The sequence below is a fragment of the Lissotriton vulgaris genome, chromosome 1_1 (assembly GCF_964263255.1).
Source record: "Lissotriton vulgaris chromosome 1_1, aLisVul1.2, whole genome shotgun sequence".
Taxonomy (NCBI): Eukaryota; Metazoa; Chordata; class Amphibia; order Caudata; family Salamandridae; genus Lissotriton; species Lissotriton vulgaris.
In genome coordinates this window covers 1977246687-1977267768 of record NC_141685.1, presented here as the reverse complement: position 1 = coordinate 1977267768, position 21082 = coordinate 1977246687, and the positions used below count along the sequence as shown (strand labels likewise).

At 43.3% G+C, this 21082-nt stretch overlaps 1 protein-coding gene across 1 annotated transcript in view; it reads right to left on the bottom strand.

Moving 5' to 3' along the window:
* Window positions 1-21082, bottom strand: part of SEMA3E (semaphorin 3E) — a 648430-nt gene that overhangs the window by 45054 nt on the left and 582294 nt on the right. The window contains exons 13-14 of the mRNA XM_086919774.1: window positions 18250-18291; window positions 16901-17067 (exon numbers count right to left, since the gene is read on the bottom strand). Of these exons, the coding sequence (XP_086775900.1) occupies window positions 16901-17067; window positions 18250-18291 (209 nt within the window). The remainder of the gene's footprint in view (window positions 1-16900; window positions 17068-18249; window positions 18292-21082) is intronic.

Here is a 21082-nt window from a genome sequence, read left to right as displayed (position 1 = left end):
CAAGATTGGAAAGTAAAGTTTAGTATGCCTGAACTCAGAATATAAAGATACATCTTTTAGCAAGGATGATTTTTGTATTCTGTGTTTGAAATACCACTTTTAGAAAGTAGGTATTTTCCTGCTTAGTCATCCAGTGTGCCTCTGCTAGATTTTGTATGGTGCATTGACTGTATGGTTTTGGAGAGACAGGGGCTGGGGATATGCATCTCTCAGACAGCCATGGGGCGTTGATGTGTGTCCTGCCTTTCTTGAATGAGTCCTGAATAAGTCAGGGCTGGGCAAAATAGGACTAGGCTGCATTCAGAGTCGGGGAGGAGTTCTCACTAGCACCTGAATAGACCCGGACTGCATTTAAAGTGGTGGGAGGAGATTTCCCTTGCATCTGAATAGGCCCTGTCTGCCTTACTCAATGCTGTCTCCACCTCCTGCTGGGCAACTGCACCTGAGAGGAGAGAATCGGTTTTGGCCGGGCAAAGAGCTTCTCTGCCACCAGAGAACAAAGGAAAGTGAGGCCAAGACCACTGAACTTTAGATTACTCGCTGAACTAAGTAACCTGCCAAGAAGAAGAACCGGTAAAGCTGGAGGAGGAGTACTGCCCCTGTGCTGTGTGCTGTTGGGGTTGGCCTGCAGTTGTTGCTTCTGTCTTGGGCAGGGAAGGACTGGACTGTGCTTTCATCAACATGCTGTTAGAGTTTTCTCCAAGGGCTTGAAGTGGAGCTTGCCTCCTGTTGGGAGACTCAGGGATAGAAAAGACTTCAAAGATCACTTCTGGGAATGAAGAGGAACCTTTGCCAAGGAGAGGAGCCAGAGAAGCTGAGCAGGAATACTGCCCCTGTGCTCTTTGCTGTCTGGGGTCTGGGGTCGGCCTGCAGTGGCTACTGGCTGCTAAGAAAAGAAGAAGGACTTTGCTGTTTGCTGTGTCCCCTGCTTGAGAAAGATCTCCAAGGCTTGAAATTGAGCTTGCCTCCTGGTCTGAAATCTCAGGGACACAAAGACTTCACCCCCGTTCCCCTGAACTCCTGCTGAGAGGTGCCAGACAATGTTCTGGGCCTCTGCATGCTGTTTTGGGACTGAAAACTGCAAGAACTTTGAAAATCAATGCCTGTTTACATCGCATTGCAGCGTTGCAAGAAGTATTTTCCGATGCATCGCTGCTGCAGAAGAATTGACACAGCATCTGCTCACAGCTGAAGTGTCTGCCATGCCACAAATCCTGTGCACAGATCTCCGACATACAAGATCACAACACTGAACCAACGCATGGCACCCGATCATCATGCATCCCATCAAAGAGTCAAATCTGTCTCATCGTTGGGGGAAGCAGTAAGAAACCAACGTATCACCTACCTATGCGGTAAGAAACCAATTTATCACCCCCTTGCCATTAATGAACGACACATCACCTCCCCTGTGCAGCAGTAAGGAACCGACGCATCAACACCCCTGGAGCAAGGAACCGATGCATCGCCTACCCTGAATGTAGAGAACTGGAGCAACCCTTTGTGTAAAAGTATCACATCTCACATTTTCTTTGAACAGAACTGTTTCTACCTTTTAAGAGTCATATTTTTAGTACTGTATTGTGGTTTTTTGTCATTTTGGTGTAGATAAAGAGTACTTATTTTTCTAAACTGGTGTGGTGTCCATTTGTAGTGTTTTCACTGTATTACTGTATGTGTGCTCAAATGCGTTACACACTGCCTCTGAAATAAGCCTGTCTTCTTGTGCCAAGCTACCAAGGTGGTGACCAGGGGTTATTTTAGAAGTGTATCCCCCTTACCCTGACTATGAAGAAAGGTCCCTACTTGGACAATGGTGCAAACTATTGCCAATTAGAGACCCCCATTTCGAACATTTTCCAATTATCTTCCTGGCCTTGACATATTTACTAATTATCAGTTGAAGCATTTAGGCACTGTTCCTATGCCTGCTGAAAGCCATATTTCACTCCGGACAGAGCCTGATTTTCCACCATCCAAGGCTCTAATTTTACAGCTAGAACACTACCTAGGATCTTAAAGGAGCTATCTAGGAGGGAAATTGGACAATAGTAGTATGGAGAGTGCCTGCTTCCCTTTTCGAAAATAGGAACAAGCACTGCTTCCTTCCAGAATCAAGGAAGTTGCTCCTTTATTGTAGGCCTTAAAAACATTAGTTAGTATTAGGGCCCAAAAGGCATCATTATCTTTATGATACTCTGTCAGGCCCAGGAGCCTTGACAGGGGAACTCAGATTGATAGCAGCAATTACAACCCTGATGTTGATAGTTTCACTAAATTGGGAGCAGGATTCATAATTCCATTGAGTTGCTTCCCTGTTACCTAGAGTGACATCCTTGTTGCCTGGGTCAAAAATGTGAGTGAAATGATCCAGTCAAGATTAAACAGGTATAATAGACTCCATTAAAAGCTTTTTGTACCTCGTCAGAAAAGGTTGATTTACGACCTGTCAAAAAGTCACACTATCCCTCAGGGTGGCTGCCATTTCTAACTTTTCCCTCACCTCCCGTCTAAGCTCAGTTTTCCTAGCCTCAAGGGTTTCTTTATAGAGACACCTGGTGCACATAATGTCTTCCTTTGACCTTGGGTTTTTGGATACAGAAGTTAAATTTTGTTAAGGGTGACTGAGAATGCATGGTCAAACCAACCTTGAGCAGGGGACTTTTTAGAAGCATTATATGTTGTCAGCCCCTTCATCATGGATGTGCAAAAAGTATTAAGAGCTGTTAGAATGTTCTCAGGTGATTCATCAGGCAAAGTTAAAGATAAAATTGCTTTTTTATTGTCTTTAATGGGCCTAAGGAAAATGGTTGCCTCATCTACTCTATCACATTTTATCCTGCTGCCTTTATTCCATGAATAGGTTAAAGGCAGATTCTCCTTAGATCCTTTGGAGTCAAAGAGGTCTAAATCAAGGACCTAACAATTGGGTATGGTCACTTAACCAGGACATTTTTACATTATAGTCCCTTTGTAATGCAGTAAGATCTGAGGACAGAATAATGTAGAATACCTCACTCTTAGTATTTGCACCTTTATAGATGGGAAAGAGGTGTCTCACTTATCCTGAATTTTTTAGCAAATGACACATTTTTTTACACTTAAACCCTATTTTGACCTCCCCATATGGGGCATGCTGAAAGTGTAAAATCTCCGTTCCCCCCCATCCCATTCAGGCCACAGGCTGATGATATACTGTGCACTCACAAACACAAATTAAAATCCCCTGCCCATATTAAATGGTCCTTCTTTGAATGGCTGTTATGAAATTTCATTAAACTATTACATTTGAAACATATATTTCAAAGATATTACTGTAGAAATTAACAAAAAATACATCAAAGGAGTTAGGAATCTGCAGTAACACCAACTGATAAAATAAAGTATTTTGTCAATAGTCTAGTTATTTTATAGAAATAAAAATATTTAGGCCCCCTGTAACTCTACCTGCATGGGGAGGCGTAGCTGGGCAACACAGTAATTGAAACCCATTTACACTAAAAGCCTCAGTGGCCCATGTTTCTTGCAGGTATACAATGTCCGCTTTGTTAATGGCAGAAAGCCATTCTTGATTTGAGATCTTCGATTGTATGCCATCAATGTTCATTGAGAGGAGCGTAGGACCTTGTTGTGGAGGCATCTTCCCACTCAGTGTAGGCTTACAATCTACTGGCCTTGGCATAAAATTACCCTTGGATGATGTAAGCACCTATCATCCCCTGATTGAGCTTCAACAACATTTGAACAGTTCTGGGACACTGGGTCTACTTTGGGGCAAAATCAATCCAGATTTTCCAAGGAAGCCAATACATCAAAGGAGCTGCGCACTTCCACTTTGAAAGTTGACCTTTCTTTTGCGGGGCAGAAGGCCATTGTGGCAGCATTATTTAATAAAAGAACCAAGAGTCTATTAAAATATCTCTAAGATAGCACCTGGATTGAACCTGAACCTAGCATCCGGCTATGCAGGAGACTAAGAATTGAATAAACAGTCTTGGTAGACCTAAAATTGATGATCATACAATCTCCTAGTACTTCCCTTATGCCTGGACCAATCAACAGTATTCTTCTTACCATCAACACCTGGGCAGAGAGATTCAGGAGCAAAACAAAGTTTTTCCTTAACCAGCGGATTGCCTTATTTTTCAAAGCTATATGATCTTCCTTGATAGTTGGAGGTAATGCTGGTACATCTTCTAAGACTATTAAGTACAAAGTATATGCTGGTGGTAGCTATGGGAAAATATTTCCCTTACTCTGGTGATTTCCCTGACCACCGCCATTGATCTCAGTTCGGTCCCTTAAAATTCTGGGGTAAATACCTGCTTTACGTATTGCAACTTGATTATTGGCCTCTGCCACATATGCATGGGGTATAACCTCTTGGGTCCCATGGACCTGGACTGCACATTGAGCAGATTGATTAGATTTCCTTGAAGTTCACCCAGCCCTTTCGATAGGCGTCTCTGATCCATCTAATTTGCAATTTAGTTTCTCCAAATCTGCCAATACTTTTACACAAAAATCATTGAACACACCTTCCAATTTATACTGCTGATTTGAAAAGTTTGTCGGAATATGAGATTTCAACTCATGTAGATCTTTTGCAGGTATAGTCCTTGAGTTAATATTCGGTTTCTTTTAGGTGACTCTGAACTCCCCTTTTGCCACTTTTCTTAATATCCGGGCTGGGGTTAGGGACAACATAGACCCTGCTGTGTGGGCACTGCCGCCCTCTTTCCTCTTTGGTGGGGGTGGATATTTAATGACTTCCCTCCAATCGGTCAGTCCCCTTTCTGAAATTGCCCCTCAGGTCTCCCAAATGTTTGAAGGATGTTGCTGCTACTTTCCACACATTTCCATCCGGCAAGTTATCAGATGGATTCTTGGCTTTAGTGGCCTTGCTAAGATTGGTCTTGTGTACCTCAGATGAAGCTTTCCTGTTAATGCTGATTCTCCCCTCAACAGTGCTGATCTCTGAATTAATAATCCCCATAGCAGAAGTCAATAGATTGGAATGGCCTTAATCAAGGAACTCTCTTGTGGACAGTTAGCTTTCTTCTTCCCCATGTTTCACGGTGGTACTAAATGTTATGGGCCACAAGTCACAAATGACAAAATAAATTGCAGATAACCGTACCGTCCTGTGTCTACCCAGCCACCCATGGTCAGCCAACCAAGAGTGTAGGCCCAGCCCAGCCTCTTTCAGCCGCAGACGGGTGCAGACAGGACCATTCTTGGCACAGTCTTTGCACAGGCACACATGGGCAGAACGTCCCCTGTTAAAGCACCCAACTGGCACAGATTGAAGGTCCTGCTCTTGCATGAGTTTAGGAGCCTTGGAGTCCTGAACCTGCCGCCCCAGCTGTCATTGTAGATATAAATTTGTGTCTTATAGATGGGTGATGTTAATACACACCGTAGCCCACATGGCATTTAACTTTCCCTGCCATAGGTGCGCTTTAGAACAATGTAAAATAAGTCAAATCACAAGTTCCAATGCACAGCATTTTGGGGGAGCACACATATTTTATTACTTTTATAGCATTGGTTTAGTTCCCAGAGTTCTAAAGCCAGAAAAAATAAGGACCAGAAAATGGCAATAAAAATGTGGGGTGGCAATGCAGAAAAGGCACATCTGTTACACCTTCACTTGCTGCTGTTAGCCGCAATACAATGGAAGAAAAGCTCCCTCGTGACCTATACACTATTTTTTCAGGGTACAACCTCTGATCATCATGGGCATAAACACATTATAGTAACATAATCTTTTTATTTTCTAATTTTTTTATTATTTAAATTATTTTTTCATGCAATTACTTCTTTTTTTTGCATCATTATTCTCAGTTTAAAAAAAAATATTTTCTTCATTTCAAATTACATTATTTCCATCTTAAATCACAATACAAAAATTCATAAGTCCTATAATAATATATACATAGTCTTATCAATAGGTCGAGAACAACCCAAACACAACACTCTCTCACACTCATCCACATTCACAAATTCAACTATTCATATTTATGACGCACTCTATTATTGTTCCATCTTTTGTCCAGCATGGAACCACTTTGATGAGATTTTACAAGGACTTGTCCAACGCGTTTCGGTGGAAATTAAAAGCAATGAAGACCACCTTCATCAGGACCCGCCAGATAAATCAATGAGTGTTCTCTATGACCCGGAATTTTATACTCAATTTAGATTCAGTCTTTCCACGTATCGCTCAGGAAATTACACCATGTAGCGACCACAGTTTTTATTTATTTCTCAAGTTATCCTTATGTAATAGCAGGGGGACTTCTGGCTTGTTGTGTTTCACGTGGCTAGCTCCACACAAGTAGCTTCATTATCTCATAAGGACCACAACATCTGTAGTTTGCTTGTGTCCGTTGTTTAGCAGATATATCTTATGCAGGGAAAGGAACCTTCAAATGTTTTTCGTTTTTCTCTCTTTCTTTTGGCCTTATATTTCTATTTCTTCTCTGCCAAAGAATATCTTCTATTATTCCAGGCTGTGCTCCATCCAATTACTTTTTTAATCTGCGTCTTTCTCCACAGCCATCCAACGTGTAGCAGCTCGCTTCCTCGCTGTTAGCCGTAATAGCCATTTTTAAAGTGACATTTTTAGTGCACAAGATTTTGTACGGCCATTGATAAGTCATGACCAGATATATCTCTCAGGCAGGGCTTTTAGAGGCTAAGACTTGGGTGTAAATACCACGGGCATCATGTATGAGGTTTTGCCATAGGAAAGCGCAGCAGGCCTTCTAACTGCGCTTCCCTACGGCAGAAGAAAAGGGCAGGAATGCGCCTTATCTATAAGATACGGCACATTCCTGTCCTTTTTCCCTGCACTGGTGCACAATGGGCTACCTGTGCCAACGCAGGCACATTTGCACCATAGTACAAGGGTGCCTCCGTTGTGGGGATGATTATTTTTGTACAGGAAGGGAAACGTTTCTGTACAAAATAATCACAAGAGGCTTTTCCTCTTTCTCTGTGTGCTGCAGAATGCAGCACACATCAAAAAGGGAAAAACTAGGAGAAATAAAGATATTTCTCCCTGTTGCGCCTCCCTCCCTGGGGAGGTGTAAGCTTTTGGCCCTGCCTCGGGGTTACGATTTCTCTTAATTCTGGGACAGTGTCAAAAGGCCAAAAATGTTGCTGGGAACGCCCCCTTTAACGCAGAACACTGCATTAAAGCGAATGATATTTATCAGGCAGCATTAAGCCAAAAAAAGTGGCTTAGTGCTGCCTGATAAATATCACGCAGGCTTCTGCGCCACAGAACGTCACAAAAAGTGACGTTGCGATGGCGCAAGGGGCCTCATAAATGAGGCCCCACTTTTTTGGAAAAGGCACCTAGTTGTCCATGTCTGAGTTCCCTATGGTTTATAATTCATATGATAAATCAAATATCTACAGCACCTAACAACTATTTAGTCTGTCATATTCATTCACCCTATAAGTAATCCTACCCTCTCACGACACCAACCAACGTAAGTGCCCTAAGGAGCATTTACTTCTTGGCAATATCATAACATGTGATTTGACAATGTAAAACACACTATCACTGGTTTGTAACATATGCAAAATTATCAGCACCACCAGGGGAAGTTCTGGAGTCTTTCTTCATTGACGGGTCAGCGAGCAGTCAAGGTTGCCAGTCTGCCACCAAGCGAAGGGAGTCAGCCATCATGAAATCCTATATGAGAGGATTAGCAAGCTGTCGGACTGCCTAAAGTAAAGGCAGCTGAAGTGTAAAACACCACCAGTGACCCGTCGTTAGGCATTTGCAGTATTTTGGTATGTAGAAATGTTAACCTCACTTACAATAAACGGTTGAAAAAAGATACTGGGACTTTAAGCTCTAAGCCTGCATCTGTTTCATTTTCAATTACACATTGTATCAGTTGCCCGGGTCACAAAGTCTGCTTCAGTTTCAAGATACACTTTCTAAAAATCCATTAAATTAGCACCAGCAGGCGACAATATGTTGGTTGATTATGAGTTCCCACAGAATATGTCAGGAGTAAATGCTTCATTCTGTAGATGATATCTGGCTATACTCGCACCCAAACCGAAGTGATGAAAGCAATAAAACAAATTACGTTAAAATTAGGTCATAAAAGCCATGATTATTTCAAAAGTGACAACGGTTGGCTCACAGTCATGTCTAATATTTGCAAATCATGTCAGCCTCAAGGTTCCCAGCTCAACATATACACACTCTTCTTTGATAATAGTACGTGTTTATGTTACATATTTCTTAACCTTCCACTAAAGGAACACTGCACTCAACCCTGGATAAGATGAGGTAAATGAAACTTTGTATGATAGTAGACACAACAACCGGGACATATAATATATTCTCTAGCAGCACATCACATGTAAAGTATTCCAAGTTTTAGTAGGGCAGAATATTAATGTGAGGCGTGCCAACAATCAGTCGTCCACAGCTGACTATTTTGCTAAATTTTGATCCACATGATGCGTGCCCCACGGTTATATATCAATGCTAATATTTTTATACATCAGTGGAATCTGGAATTATAGATAATGACACGTTAAATCTAAAATATGTCTTGTGCCTGAGATGTTAAGTATTTTATTTCGAATTTTAACATGTACCACACAATAAAAAGAGATACTCTCTTCTTTGATCCTGGGCAGCAATGATTATAATATAACAAATATATATTGATACGCACAATCCTAGGACTCATAAACGAAAATATGATAAAGCACCAGAAACCGCAACAATTAAGGGATTTGCACATCTAGTCGTTCTGTCTAACTTTAATATTAAGTATACGATGTTCAAAACGGAAAATGATAATGTCTTCTTTTTATCTGCTGAAAGCAAATTGTGAAATGGGGGTTCATTTTTATGAGGCTATGTGTGCATTAAAGAGGGAGGTGGGATACATGTGTTTGCTATTGGAACCTGGAAGAACATTCAAATCATTTTTGAACAAACATTTTGGAGAAATTAGGGGGCATATTATGAAGGGGGTTTATCTCTGCTTTTTTGGCTTTAAAAGCCTAGAAAGCAGATATAAAATGATCTCCCTATTACCTAGCTGTCGCTAACACCAGTTAGCGACAGCTAGAAGCAGAAAGCGACCATCTTGGGCCCCACTTTGCATGTCAGTGATATTTGTCACTAATGACATGCAAAATGGGCGTGCCAAGATGTTAGCGACTGGAAACAGTCGCTACCATCGCTATCTCCTATTACCAACTTTTGGAGATATCAAAAGCTAACACCTGCCCCTGAGCAGTTCTTAGCCATGTTATCCAATGGTAGGTGGATAACATGGCTAAGAGCATTAGCTCGGTAAAGCATGAATATCGCTGACCTTTCAGCGACATTCATGCATTTCGGCCGATTTTTATGGCTTAGGAGATAAACCTTGATAATAGCAAGGTTCCTAAGCGATAAAAATCGCCGCAGCTCGGCGATAAAAATATCGCCGCTAAACCAACATAGCGATAATTATCGCTAGTTGTTGGTAATATGCCCCTACTAACCAACTCAAAATAGTTCTGTTTTTGGAAGAGAGAATGTGCTTATACTTTTCTGAATATATTTATACAGTAAGTGCTTATACTTTTCTGAATATATTTATACAGTAAATGCTTATACTTTTCTGGATGTATTTATAATGTAATTGAAATCCTGTGCTTTCCTGAAATGTTATGTTGAAAGATGGTTCTATTGATCCCTAGTGGAGGGGACTCTGCTGGTGAACGGGCAGACCGATGACAGTGCGTATAATTCAACTTATATTTCACATATATCCCCTTTTACATAACAATTTGTTTAAAGTTTTAGGTACAAATGAACAAGTGATGGTTCCAGAATCACACAATTGTTTGCAGCAAAGTACCTTTTATGCCCCACGCCCCCACCCCTCCTACCGACTTTTTGTTATCGATGTGGTTGCCCTTGGCCCTCTCACCCAATCTTCATCATCTATGTGGTCCCCCAAGCCTGTCGCATTGGATAAGCCATCGTCCATTTGTTTTTCCCCACCAACCCTTCATTGCATGTCTGTTTGACCCCCCCCAATGACCCTTCACTGTCCGTCTACCTGCTGACCAATTTTCAATTGCGGTTCTGCTTGCCAGTTAATTCTCAGTTGTCGGAGTCTAAGCCCCAGGCACATCCCATTGTCTGTGGGCATGACCAACCGCTCTCAGTGTCCTTCTCCCCCTCCCTCCTTTCGTGTTGCTTTAGGGAGCACATGGCTAAAAACAAATTTAAAGCACTTTGATGCGGCTAGTGCTGGACATGTTGTGCCACCTTTTTTATTATCGTTAGTCATACTGCTTCCATTTTCCATCTGCTAGCTCCCCTTCCCACCCTAGATGTATCCATCTACTTGACTCCCTCACCTGCTGTTGTCCATGTACCTCCATTTGTCCTCCTATCTGTCCTTCTATCCCTCCTTCCCTCAATATTGCTTTGGGGAGCACATGGCTAAAAATGAAACAAACATTTGCAATGCACCAGTTCTCACATTCGCAAGAGTTAGAGCTATTGGCATTGTACCTGACAATGTTTTTACCTATGTGTTTTGGTTTGGAGTGTAGTGGGTGTTGTTAGTTGTAGACTTGCGTAGGGTGGAATTGTGTGGTGTGGAGTGCATTTGTGTAGTGGAATTGGAGTGCATTTTTGTAGTGGAATTATGTGGCATGATGAATAGATAGGGGTGAGAGCTGCACAGAATAGATAGAAAGGAAGATAGAGAGGGAAAGGTGGTTTGTGCAGGAAGTTTTAAAGTCGAGACTGAGGAGCAGAAAGAGCATGTGAGAAAGAGAGAAAGAAGGGTAGAGCAGGTTACAGCTGCGTAAAATGGAGACCTGTGTATGCAGAAGACATTAAAAGAAGAGGAGAGTGTGTGTTTGAGGGACAGAAACCTTGAAAAGGAACAGGAAAGAAACTGGGCATGAAGATCTGAAGTCAACTAAATGAGAGAGCTGGAAGAGTGCAAGAGAGAGAGTACGAGAGAGAGAGAGATAGAGGGATGAGCCGGAGGGGCATCTGGGGGGATGTGAGAGGTGGACCAGTGCACAGCATAAGGAGGTAAAGGAAGGTTGCATGTGTGAGCAGGCAGCATAGAGAGGAGACAGGGCGAGATGAGAGGGGGTAGTGGCAGTGTGAGGGAAAGATGAGAGGGGCAGTGGGTGTGTGGGTGAGTGTTGACAGAGTTGGTGGAATTGCAAGGAAGAGATGTGTTGGATTGGAATTGTTTGTTGTGGAATTGTGTTGCTTGGAGTTGTGTCTGCAGCTAGTTGTTAAATATTTTCGAAAAACATTCTCAAAGTTCTCTCGATCATTAATTGCACAGATGTCTCCCTGTAACTCCCTCATGAATCATTCACTGGTAGACACAGGGGTGCAGGCGCTGTGCTGCTGTTCAGTAAATGGCAACCTGGGGTGGAAACCTGGCCAGCCACCCGCTCCACTCAAAGAAGTAGCTGCCCCTTAATTCCAAGTTTTAAATTGGATTTTTAAAGTTTTGTAGGAAGCATTCTAGGGATGATGCATGAAGTAAGGGGGTAATGGGGCAGTCTTGTCTTCTAGGGAGCAGGTTACAGTATCCTGGGTGCTGTCCAAGCAGTATCGAGGAGTAGGTAGGCAGTAAACTGTATCCAAAGTACCAATGCATGTAGTATGTGTGTGTGTGTGAAGGGGTAGTAGAGTGAGTTCTGAGTTACAGAGTATTGTTTCTTAGGTGCCCCTAAGGTTTGTTCTTCATTGGCAGTATGTAGTATCATGGGTACTGTGCATGAAACACTTTAGGGGACCGTCTTGTCTGCTAGGTAGGAGAAAACAGTATCCTGGGTGCTGCCCATGCAGTATCCAAGAGTAGGTAGCCAGTTGATTGTAACCAGAGTACCAGATCATGTAGTATGCGCTTGTGTGGAGGGGGCAGTAGAGGCTGTTCTGAGGTATAGAGTTGTTTCTTAGGGGGCCCAAGGGTTTGTTCTTCTTGGGCAGTATGAAGTATCATGGGTGCTGTGCATGAAGCACTATGGTTAGGGGGCAGTCTTGTCTTCTAGGGAACAGGAGACAGTATCCTGTGTGCTGTGCATGCAGCATTGACGAGTAGTTGGACAGTTGACTGTATCCAGGGAACTAGTGCAAGTACTATGTGTGTAGGGGGCCATAGAGAGTGCTGAGGGGTGTAGTGTAGTTTTCCTCTGGGTCCTCAGGGCATTAGTCTTCTGGGGGCTGTAGGCAATATCCTGGGTGCTGTGTATGGACCATTGAGGAGTAGGGAGATGGCAGCAGTCTGTGTCCTAATTACCAATGCATATAGTATGTGTGTAGGAGAAGTAGAGTAGGTGCTTCAGTACAGACTACTGTTTCCTCTGGTCCCTCTTGGGTGTGGTCTTCTGAAGGCTGTAGGCAGAATCCTGGCTTGTGGAGGGGGGTGCACAATGTATTGCGAAGAAGGGGATAGTGCGCTGCCTCCTGCGGACACTGATGTTCTTCTAGGGTGGCAAAAGGCTGGGTACAGAGATCACAGTTTCTAATGTTGATGGGCAGGGGATAGTACCTTGGGGTGCAGGGTACTGTGTCATGAAGACACCCTACACCAGCCGTGGGTGTCATGCCCCCCACGGCTGTCCCAGGCTTGCCTTACTTTGCCAGCCCCCTGAAGAGAAACTTGATGGTCCTGTGGAGGTGGTCCAGGGCTTCGTGCTATCTGACAGGGAGCCCCTGGTGATGCAGGGAGAGCGGCGGGTTATGGAAAGGAGAGAGCGACGATGGACTGGTGCCAAGATTGATTTAGAGCCCCAACCCCTCGGCTGACGGCACTCGCCCACTATCTTACAACTGATTCCTTTCCCACTGCACAAAACCAAAGTGTACAGAAAGCAAGGAACATTTCAATTGTTTATCAAATGTGCTTTTTATAGCTGTGCAGTTTAGAAAATGTTTTTATGTACTTAAAGTAGAAAATAGTGTTTTGTATATAAATTGTTGAAGTGTAATCAGTTAATATCCTTACTTTCATAGCGTTCTATCCATACCTAAATACCTAATTTTAAAGCTACTTCAGACATGCCTTTGCCGACAAGTAAAATCTCTTTGTTGTTTACAAGGAGACCTGTTCCAATATGGCTGACATCGTAGACATGCTTCGGCGAGGGTCACTCAGCATCGTCCTTCATCTGAGATAAGCGGATTAGGGAGGGCGTGCACCATTGAGGTGACACTGGACTGCGTCACAGAGGGCAAGGGCCTGAATGGGCAGAGAAAGAGTTCAACGGATGCTTCAACATCCTGTGATATTGTGCAAATCACATAATATTCCTATGCCTACAAAAGCAGGCTGATGCAGAAAATAAGAAAGGCGCACCAAGCTAAGGGGTCAATTAGGATGGCGGACGGATCGCCACCGCCATGCAGGCGGTGGCGATCCGTCCGCCATCCTTGTCCGTCCGCTACCTATTTTCCCCCGCCTTTGTAATGTTATTACAATGGCGGACTGACCGTGGCAGACTGGAAGACCGTTCGCCACTTTTCCGCCGCAGTCGCAAGGTGACCGAGGCGGAAAAGCTCTAATATGGTGGCAGTGTCTATCAGACACCGCCAGCCATATTAGGATGTGCTGGGGGCTATGCATTTCCGTGGCGGCACAAAAAGGCATACTGTCCTTGCTTTGGGGGCCCGTTGCGGGCCTCTGGGGTTTAGAGGGGTATGGGGGGTGCACATGGAGGGTACCTACAGTACCCCCCTGTGTTTCAAAATACAACATGGCAGGCACCGCGCGGTGACTGTCATGTTGTGCTTTGAAATGCACAACATGCATTTTTAACACTGCGGCGGGAGGTGCTTTTAGCACGGCCCGCCGCAATGTTAAAAATGCGGAATGTACCCGCCACTGTGGCGCGTGCATCCTAATTCCACGGACGGGACCTCCGCATCTGTGGCGGACGGTTCCATCCTGAGGCATGATGGCGGACGGACTTTGTCCGTCCGCCATCCTAATGGACCTCTTAGTTAGGGGGAGTGGGAAGAGTGACAATGCCTCCTGCTTCAACGGAAAGAAAAATGTAAAAGAAAACAAACTGCGCGACGTGGGATAGCTGGTGAAAAAAGATAAAGCGCAGCATATGTGTAGCACGTGCTGCGCTGAGCATGAGGAACACACACAAAAAAAGATAAACCACGAAGGATATGAAGCAGGCACCGCGCTGAGGCAGTGACACACGTGCAAAAGGAATACATAAACACCTAAATCTTAAGGATACAGTACCTGGCCAGGACCCTGTTAGAGGAAACAAAAAACAGGAGGAGCAAAGAGGAAGAATTGCCCATTAGCAAGCAAGGATGTTGAAAGGACACTGACATACACAAATGAAACGCTAAGCGACACCACAAGCGTTGTGTAGGGTCGAACGAAAAAAACGCTATGATGCAGCTACTGCTGCTCACATCACAGCACTTTTTAAAATACTTTTAGCCTTGCTGTACAGCATGCCTGCGAAATATTGACATAGCCAATAGCTCTCATAGGTGAGGTCTATGTGCTCTGCCAATGCATATTTGTGCCGGGTTTCTCGAGTATGTCATCGATTTCACCAAAGTCCTCAAAATTTTAAAGGTGAAATAATGTAATTTCTCCTTTTCAGTTAGCCTATAGTGTATATTATGTTGTTCATTTGCCTTAAAGCAGCCATATTTCTAACAAGTTCTGAACAGGGATTGCCTTCAAATTACCACTGTAATTTTAATGTTATGAGTCTGTATTGTAAATTGCAGACTAAAGTTTACATTAAACCCTCATGTTTTTTTTTCTTTATAAATATAGTGATAGTTATGTGTATGTCACCGAATCGCTCCATACTCTGTTTCATTATTAGATTTTGTTGTAGATGGCATACCAGCAAATTCTTGGCTATTTCGCAGATCGTTTTACACGTTTGTGCATACAGACTTATGCTTTTTTCATAAAAAGTGTGTGTGTGTCAGAATCACCAGAACTAAATGGCCAGAACTTCAATGCCCACAATGAGAGCTTTTCACACATAGTATATATGAATACTTCTTTGCCCATATACGGAAGCAAACATTGATGTCTGCTTTCAGCTTATCCTTTCATATTGATTTCCCAGGAAGATCCACCTTTGTGTCCACCTGTTTGGCTGATTGTTTTGTTTAAGGTATCAGTCAGGAGTAACTTTTATTTTGATGAAGCGGAGTGCCTGAGTCCTAAAGGATTACCCCCTTTTACACTTCCTAAGAATGGCAATGGTTGTTATCAACATGTTTATCACATATTATCCACCTTATAAGCTTATTGGCATGACTAAGGTAGGCCAAAGAGGCATGTGACATTTTCATTGATATTTTTACCACTGACTCACGGCTCCTTAGATCTACGTCTCCTCCTCGTGGCTCCATAGATCTACGTCTCCTCCTCGCGGCTCCGTAGATCTACGGAGCAGTGAGGAGGAGACGTTTGTGCGAGGCAGTACCCTGGTGCATAGTGCTAATAAACGCACTTGTACCCCTCGTTTCAAAGGCTCCTGAGGCATTGCTCTTTCATACAACAAATTACCCTTGAGGATATTCCTTTTTGGTATCGTATTTTAATTAAGACAAGTCTGTCTCTAACACGTAGCATTTGCAACCTGTATACAGGCACGGCCGTGCCGGGCGTTACACTGGGGCGGTGACGTCAGGCAGGGGAGGGTCAGGGTGGGGGGATGTAAAATACCATTAGAGGTAAGTATCGAAAAAAATAAAACGAATTTCGTTGCCCACTCTGCATCGCCAAATGTGATGCAGTGTGGGCAACGAAATTCGTTTTTGTTTTTTTCCTGGGGCACAGGGTCAGAGCTGATTTGCATATCGCCATTGTCTAACTCAGGGTGGTGTGGAGTGCAAAAAAACGATGGATTTGGGCCCAGATATTTGGACTGGGGTGAATGTGTGACATTGATCCACATTCTGTCCATCACCTGTTTTGTTTGCAATTGCCGCCATAAGTGCGCTGGGGATGCTCAGACGTGGGTCCCAGGCACTCCACACCACTGGAGTCAAGCTAGCCGGGCTGATGAGAGGTGTTACCTCGAAACCGGTCCGGTCCTCGGATGCTTGATTCCGTTCTGGGAAGGACATGGCTTTAGTAGTTCGGACTGGACTGTTCCCATGGGGCACAGGGCCAGAGCTGATTTGCATATCGCCATTGTCTAACTCAGGGTGGTGTGGAGTGCAAAAAAATGATGGATTTGGGCCCAGATCTTTGGACTGGGGTGAATGTGTGACATTGATCCACATTCTGTCCATCACCTGTTTTGTTTGGTACTATTGTGCCATCAACCATATTCTCTCCAGACAGGCACAAGTCTCTGCAGATCTCCGCTAATATGGAAATGCAGGCAGCACTGAAGAGCCAATGAGGTGCCAGCCCTCCATTCTCAATGGGCGAGGGTTGAGCGGGGCTTTGGGATGGGAGGCAGAGGATTGTGTGGGTAGGTGGCAGGATGCACGGCAGTGCCTTATCTCAAAATTGGGACGGGATCTGGCAGTTCCTGAGCGGCCTGGGAAAGGAAGAGGCCACCAGGCAATTCTCTTTTTAAATATTGGAATGGAGCTGGAGGGAGGTGTAATCTGTTGACAAAACACCCAGAGCATATTAGCAAAAACCTTGTTAAAATTATCGCCGTTTTTGCGGCAGGAAACATGCAATAAAAAGGCGATATTGCGTTTGCTAATATGCATTATAGAAGTTCAATAGAAGCCCGGTTAGATGTGCAGGATGATTTTAACGAAGTTCTTGCGAATATGCCCACAAGTTTGTTTCTTGCATTAAAAGAAAGGCTTTCGTGCAATTGAATCCTTAAACGAATAAACAGTACTTGTTTTTACCTTTTGGACTGCATTCCAGATGGATAGTAGCGGGAGCAGGACACACCATCCCAGGCACAGTACGGGTCTCTAGCCAGGCAGCAGTCCGCACAGGCAGAGCCGTAGATGTGGCACTGATGAAGCTTTACTTGGGTTACACCAGACTCGGACCCAATGTACAGCTGTTGCTAAGAGGAATACATGAAGAAAATATGTCACTAGAAAAGGTCAATGAAAGGGGTGCCTTTTGTAAAAACATCACATCGACACTGCTGTACACCTGAAATGTGTCTGAGATGCCTCCATGAGCAGGGCAGGTACGATGGAAACAGTAAACATCACAAAAAATATTTTTTGGTATAAACTGTGTTTGAGATAATAGAAACATAATATCAAACTTGAGGGTGCATTATCTTGAATATGCAGCACAATCTAATCCAAATGTGAAGAAAGACTATGCTATGGAAGATATGAGCAAAGCTATGGTCACACTGGAGAAAAATTACACCTAGCAAGACTTCTCTGCCGCCGTTTCCCTAAAATTGGAATTGCATAGTGGAGCACAGGAACGTCATCCTTGCAACGCTTTTATAAATGTGACAGTAGCATTTTTTATGCACAGATCAGAAAAAAATCTGCAATCTTGCAAGTAATACTGCTAATGATCCATGAATGTACAATGAGGCAAAGTCCAACTACTGTATCTTAAAGAGGACAACGCCAATTATATTGCCTAATATAAATTTAAAGATGCTGATTCACAAAGTTGTCTATAGTCTGCCAGGTTTATAACTTATGGTATAGTGAACTCAATACTGTAGATACCCAAGCCGTTTTACAATATGCGTGGATATTGAATGTTATATGTGCGTTCCTGTGATTATAAGGCTATTTTGTTTCAATCCCCTTTACCCGTGTAGGTCATGCCCTGATGGTCACATGGACTGAAGTTTGGATGAGCTATTTTTTTATTTAATCAAGCAACGTTTCTACCTTTAAGCATGTCTGGAGATATTCCTGACAGTAGGGATGCTTTGTCAATGTTTGATCAGCCTGTGTGCACAAGCTACCCCTGACCACCAAGACCACAGCCACCATTGCAGCCTGCACCGATGAATGTCTATTGAAGGGTAAGTGGGAGAGAGCTCAGGATAATTGTCAATATACCTTAATACATATTTGATAAGACATACACATGTGCAATGCTCAAAAGTGATGAAGAGAAACGAATTAAACATTGCAGCAATCACTTTAGAACAATTCTAATCCAGTTACCATGGGAGGCGGACATTCACTTTTTTAACAGGTCAATTAATTTCAATAATTCTCCGGCTACACAGGTGGATACTATTGAAATAATAGATACTTACTCTTTTCATTGAAATTTCCATAGAAATGATGGGAACTGGAGCCTATAAAAGAAATGTGGGAGAACAGACATAATTACTGGACTAACAGAGCAATACAACCCTTGCAGCACAAACGCAACAACAGAAATCATTTCTTAACCGAGAGGAAGATGATCTAAGGTTCAGCTATCTCGAAGGTGTGACGGATGATATTCAGCCGACAGTGGACACACTACATTTAAATACTCATTGTGGTGCATTGCTTGAAGTAATATACACTATAGACATTCGCAGCAAAAAACAAACTAGCCAGTACCGCCCACTGAGCCATGTTCACAACACAATGGTTCGTCAACACAAAGGTGTCCTAACACATGGCTCACATGCCAATTTTAAAATATACTACACTATTAATAAGTGACATATATTTAACATCTGTTTTGGATAGATAACAACAGCAACGTCTGATCATTTCCTTTTTTTTCAAAATAATATGGTATACGTTCGTGATTTGCCATTCATCTCACTTGCAACCAGGATGAACGATGTTTTTTTGAAAATATCATATCAGTTGGGATAAGAAAATGAATCTAGTTGTGAAACCAATCAGAAAAAAGACATTTATGTCTCAAATTAATGATTCTATTCTTGTCACCCCATTGGAAACACCCACTTCACGGTTCTTATGGCCCCAGCAACTGAAGAACATTGAATGGGGGGGAAAAGGTACAGTTTGAATACAATGAAATGTGCAATGCATTTTTAATAAAAAAAGATTCTTGTTTTGATGTTATATCCAACTCAGACAGTGATATGCGTAGTAGGTGCCACTATAGTGTAACTCTGGTATTAATTAGATCATGCACAGAAATGTGAAGTGCTAACTAGAAGCTGCTCACGAATATCTGTAAAATTAAAATAAACTCACTAACCTATCTAACAACCAATTGGGCCAGCGATTTCACAAAACCCTGTGAGGTTTTACAAACTGAAAATGTTTAAATTCAGGTTCTAAGATTCTGTACCACAAATAATATCTATACACTTACCAGGAGCCATCTGCCTCAGAAGCTGGCAGATGTATTTTTTTTTACTTTACCCACTGAAGTCGCGTATTTGTGCTTAAACAGGGCTTTAAGTGGGGGGAGAGGGGTCTGAGCACCCCCAGTTTTTTTGGGGGGCCTCGAAAGGGGTCTCTAGGGTCTCTATTTTGTGGCCTCAAAGATCAAAGGTAGGGTGACCAGACGTCCCGGTTTTGTTGGTGTTTCAGGTGAGCATGTTTGCGCACTGCTTCAGCAAATCAAGCTAATGCGCTCCCAGTACCCCTGGCTTCTTCACACCAGCTCGATCAGAGGCGCAACTAGAGTGCCCACTACTCCTTGGTAGTGTGCTTTCATCACACCATTGTGTCGTTCAATGGTAACTCAAGTGGGTTCATTTAGCAGCTTAAACCACTTCGTGTGAGAAACTGCCTACATTTTGATATCTCTTCTTTACTTCTGATTATGGGAAACTTGCTTGTAAAAGTCCAGTCAAACAAAAGTTAGACGTGAAATAATACAAACATGTTTGCACAGAAGGACATTTTGTATGACCGCATCATAACGAGGATGTGACAGCCCTATTTTGCAAGTGTGAGAACAGCAGGCTGATTTTGTTCGCTGCGACATTGGCCTGCAGCATCGCCCAGTTGTTTGAACACCACAAGCCTCTCGACGTGTTTACAGCCAGTGTGAAAGCCACAGTGGAGCCTATTCAGTGTCCTGGCGACAACACCCACTGGCATACCCACGGGGCGACGAAGGGGAGGAGGGAGCATTTGCACTGTTGAACAAAACGCCCGTGGGCACAGTAGGAGGAAGTGTGGAGATGCAGGGGTTCTAAGACGGGGTGAAAAAACGACAAAGAATCATTAACGTGCAAATGGTCTTTTAAAGACCTGTGAAGTACTCGGGTGCAGCTTTGTGTGCACCCGGGAAGCTGTCTCAGCCTGGGCTGCCACACAGAGGGGGGAGGGGGGCTCTGAGGAGTCCTAGAGCTGACGGCTTGTCAGAGCAGGGGGTACTGCTACACTAGTTATTTTATTTAGACCGTGCCCCTACTTAGATAGGCCACACCCCATTGATGTTTGCCCCGCCCCTTTTAGAGCACCCCCCAGTTTTTTCCCCCACTTAAAGCCCGTGCTTAAATACGGGACATCAGAACGGCTGTCAAAAGCACAGCTCCTCTGAGCATGCGCACAAGTCATTCTATAAAGCTGCTAATTTGATGAATCTGCCGGTTGTGCATGAGATGAACTGAAAATGCACCGAAGAAGAAAAACAATCAATAGTCTCCCAACAAACCATGTACCTCCAGGACCTGCTCTCACATCTTTACAAACTCTTACTCATTCAGCCCCGGTCTAGCTGTAAAGATCTCTATGGTGAAGAACTGATAACTATAGCATCTGAAATGGGCATGTCTTTCTGAAGGCGAAGCACGCGTAAACAGTTAGCGGTTCACTGCATATAGCTCACTAAATTGTTATGAAGGATGATCTCATCCCATGGATCTTTCAATCCAGATTCACTAGAATATTAACTAGAGTGAGTATTCCAAAGCCCGAACACACACTTTGACTCAGAGAGATGGTGTTAAATAGAGGTACCTGGGAATTGACTGACATTTATTGAAATTTTTATTTTCTTATTTTCGTTTAATGCTAATTATCATAAGGATAACAATATTGATGATGCAGTACACTTTCGAGTGGTGGATTTGAGTTTTACCTTTATTCAGAGTTACTTAGGGGTTTAGAACATTCTCGAAATTTCTAGTTTGTTGAACATAAATAATTAAGGCCTCCATTAAG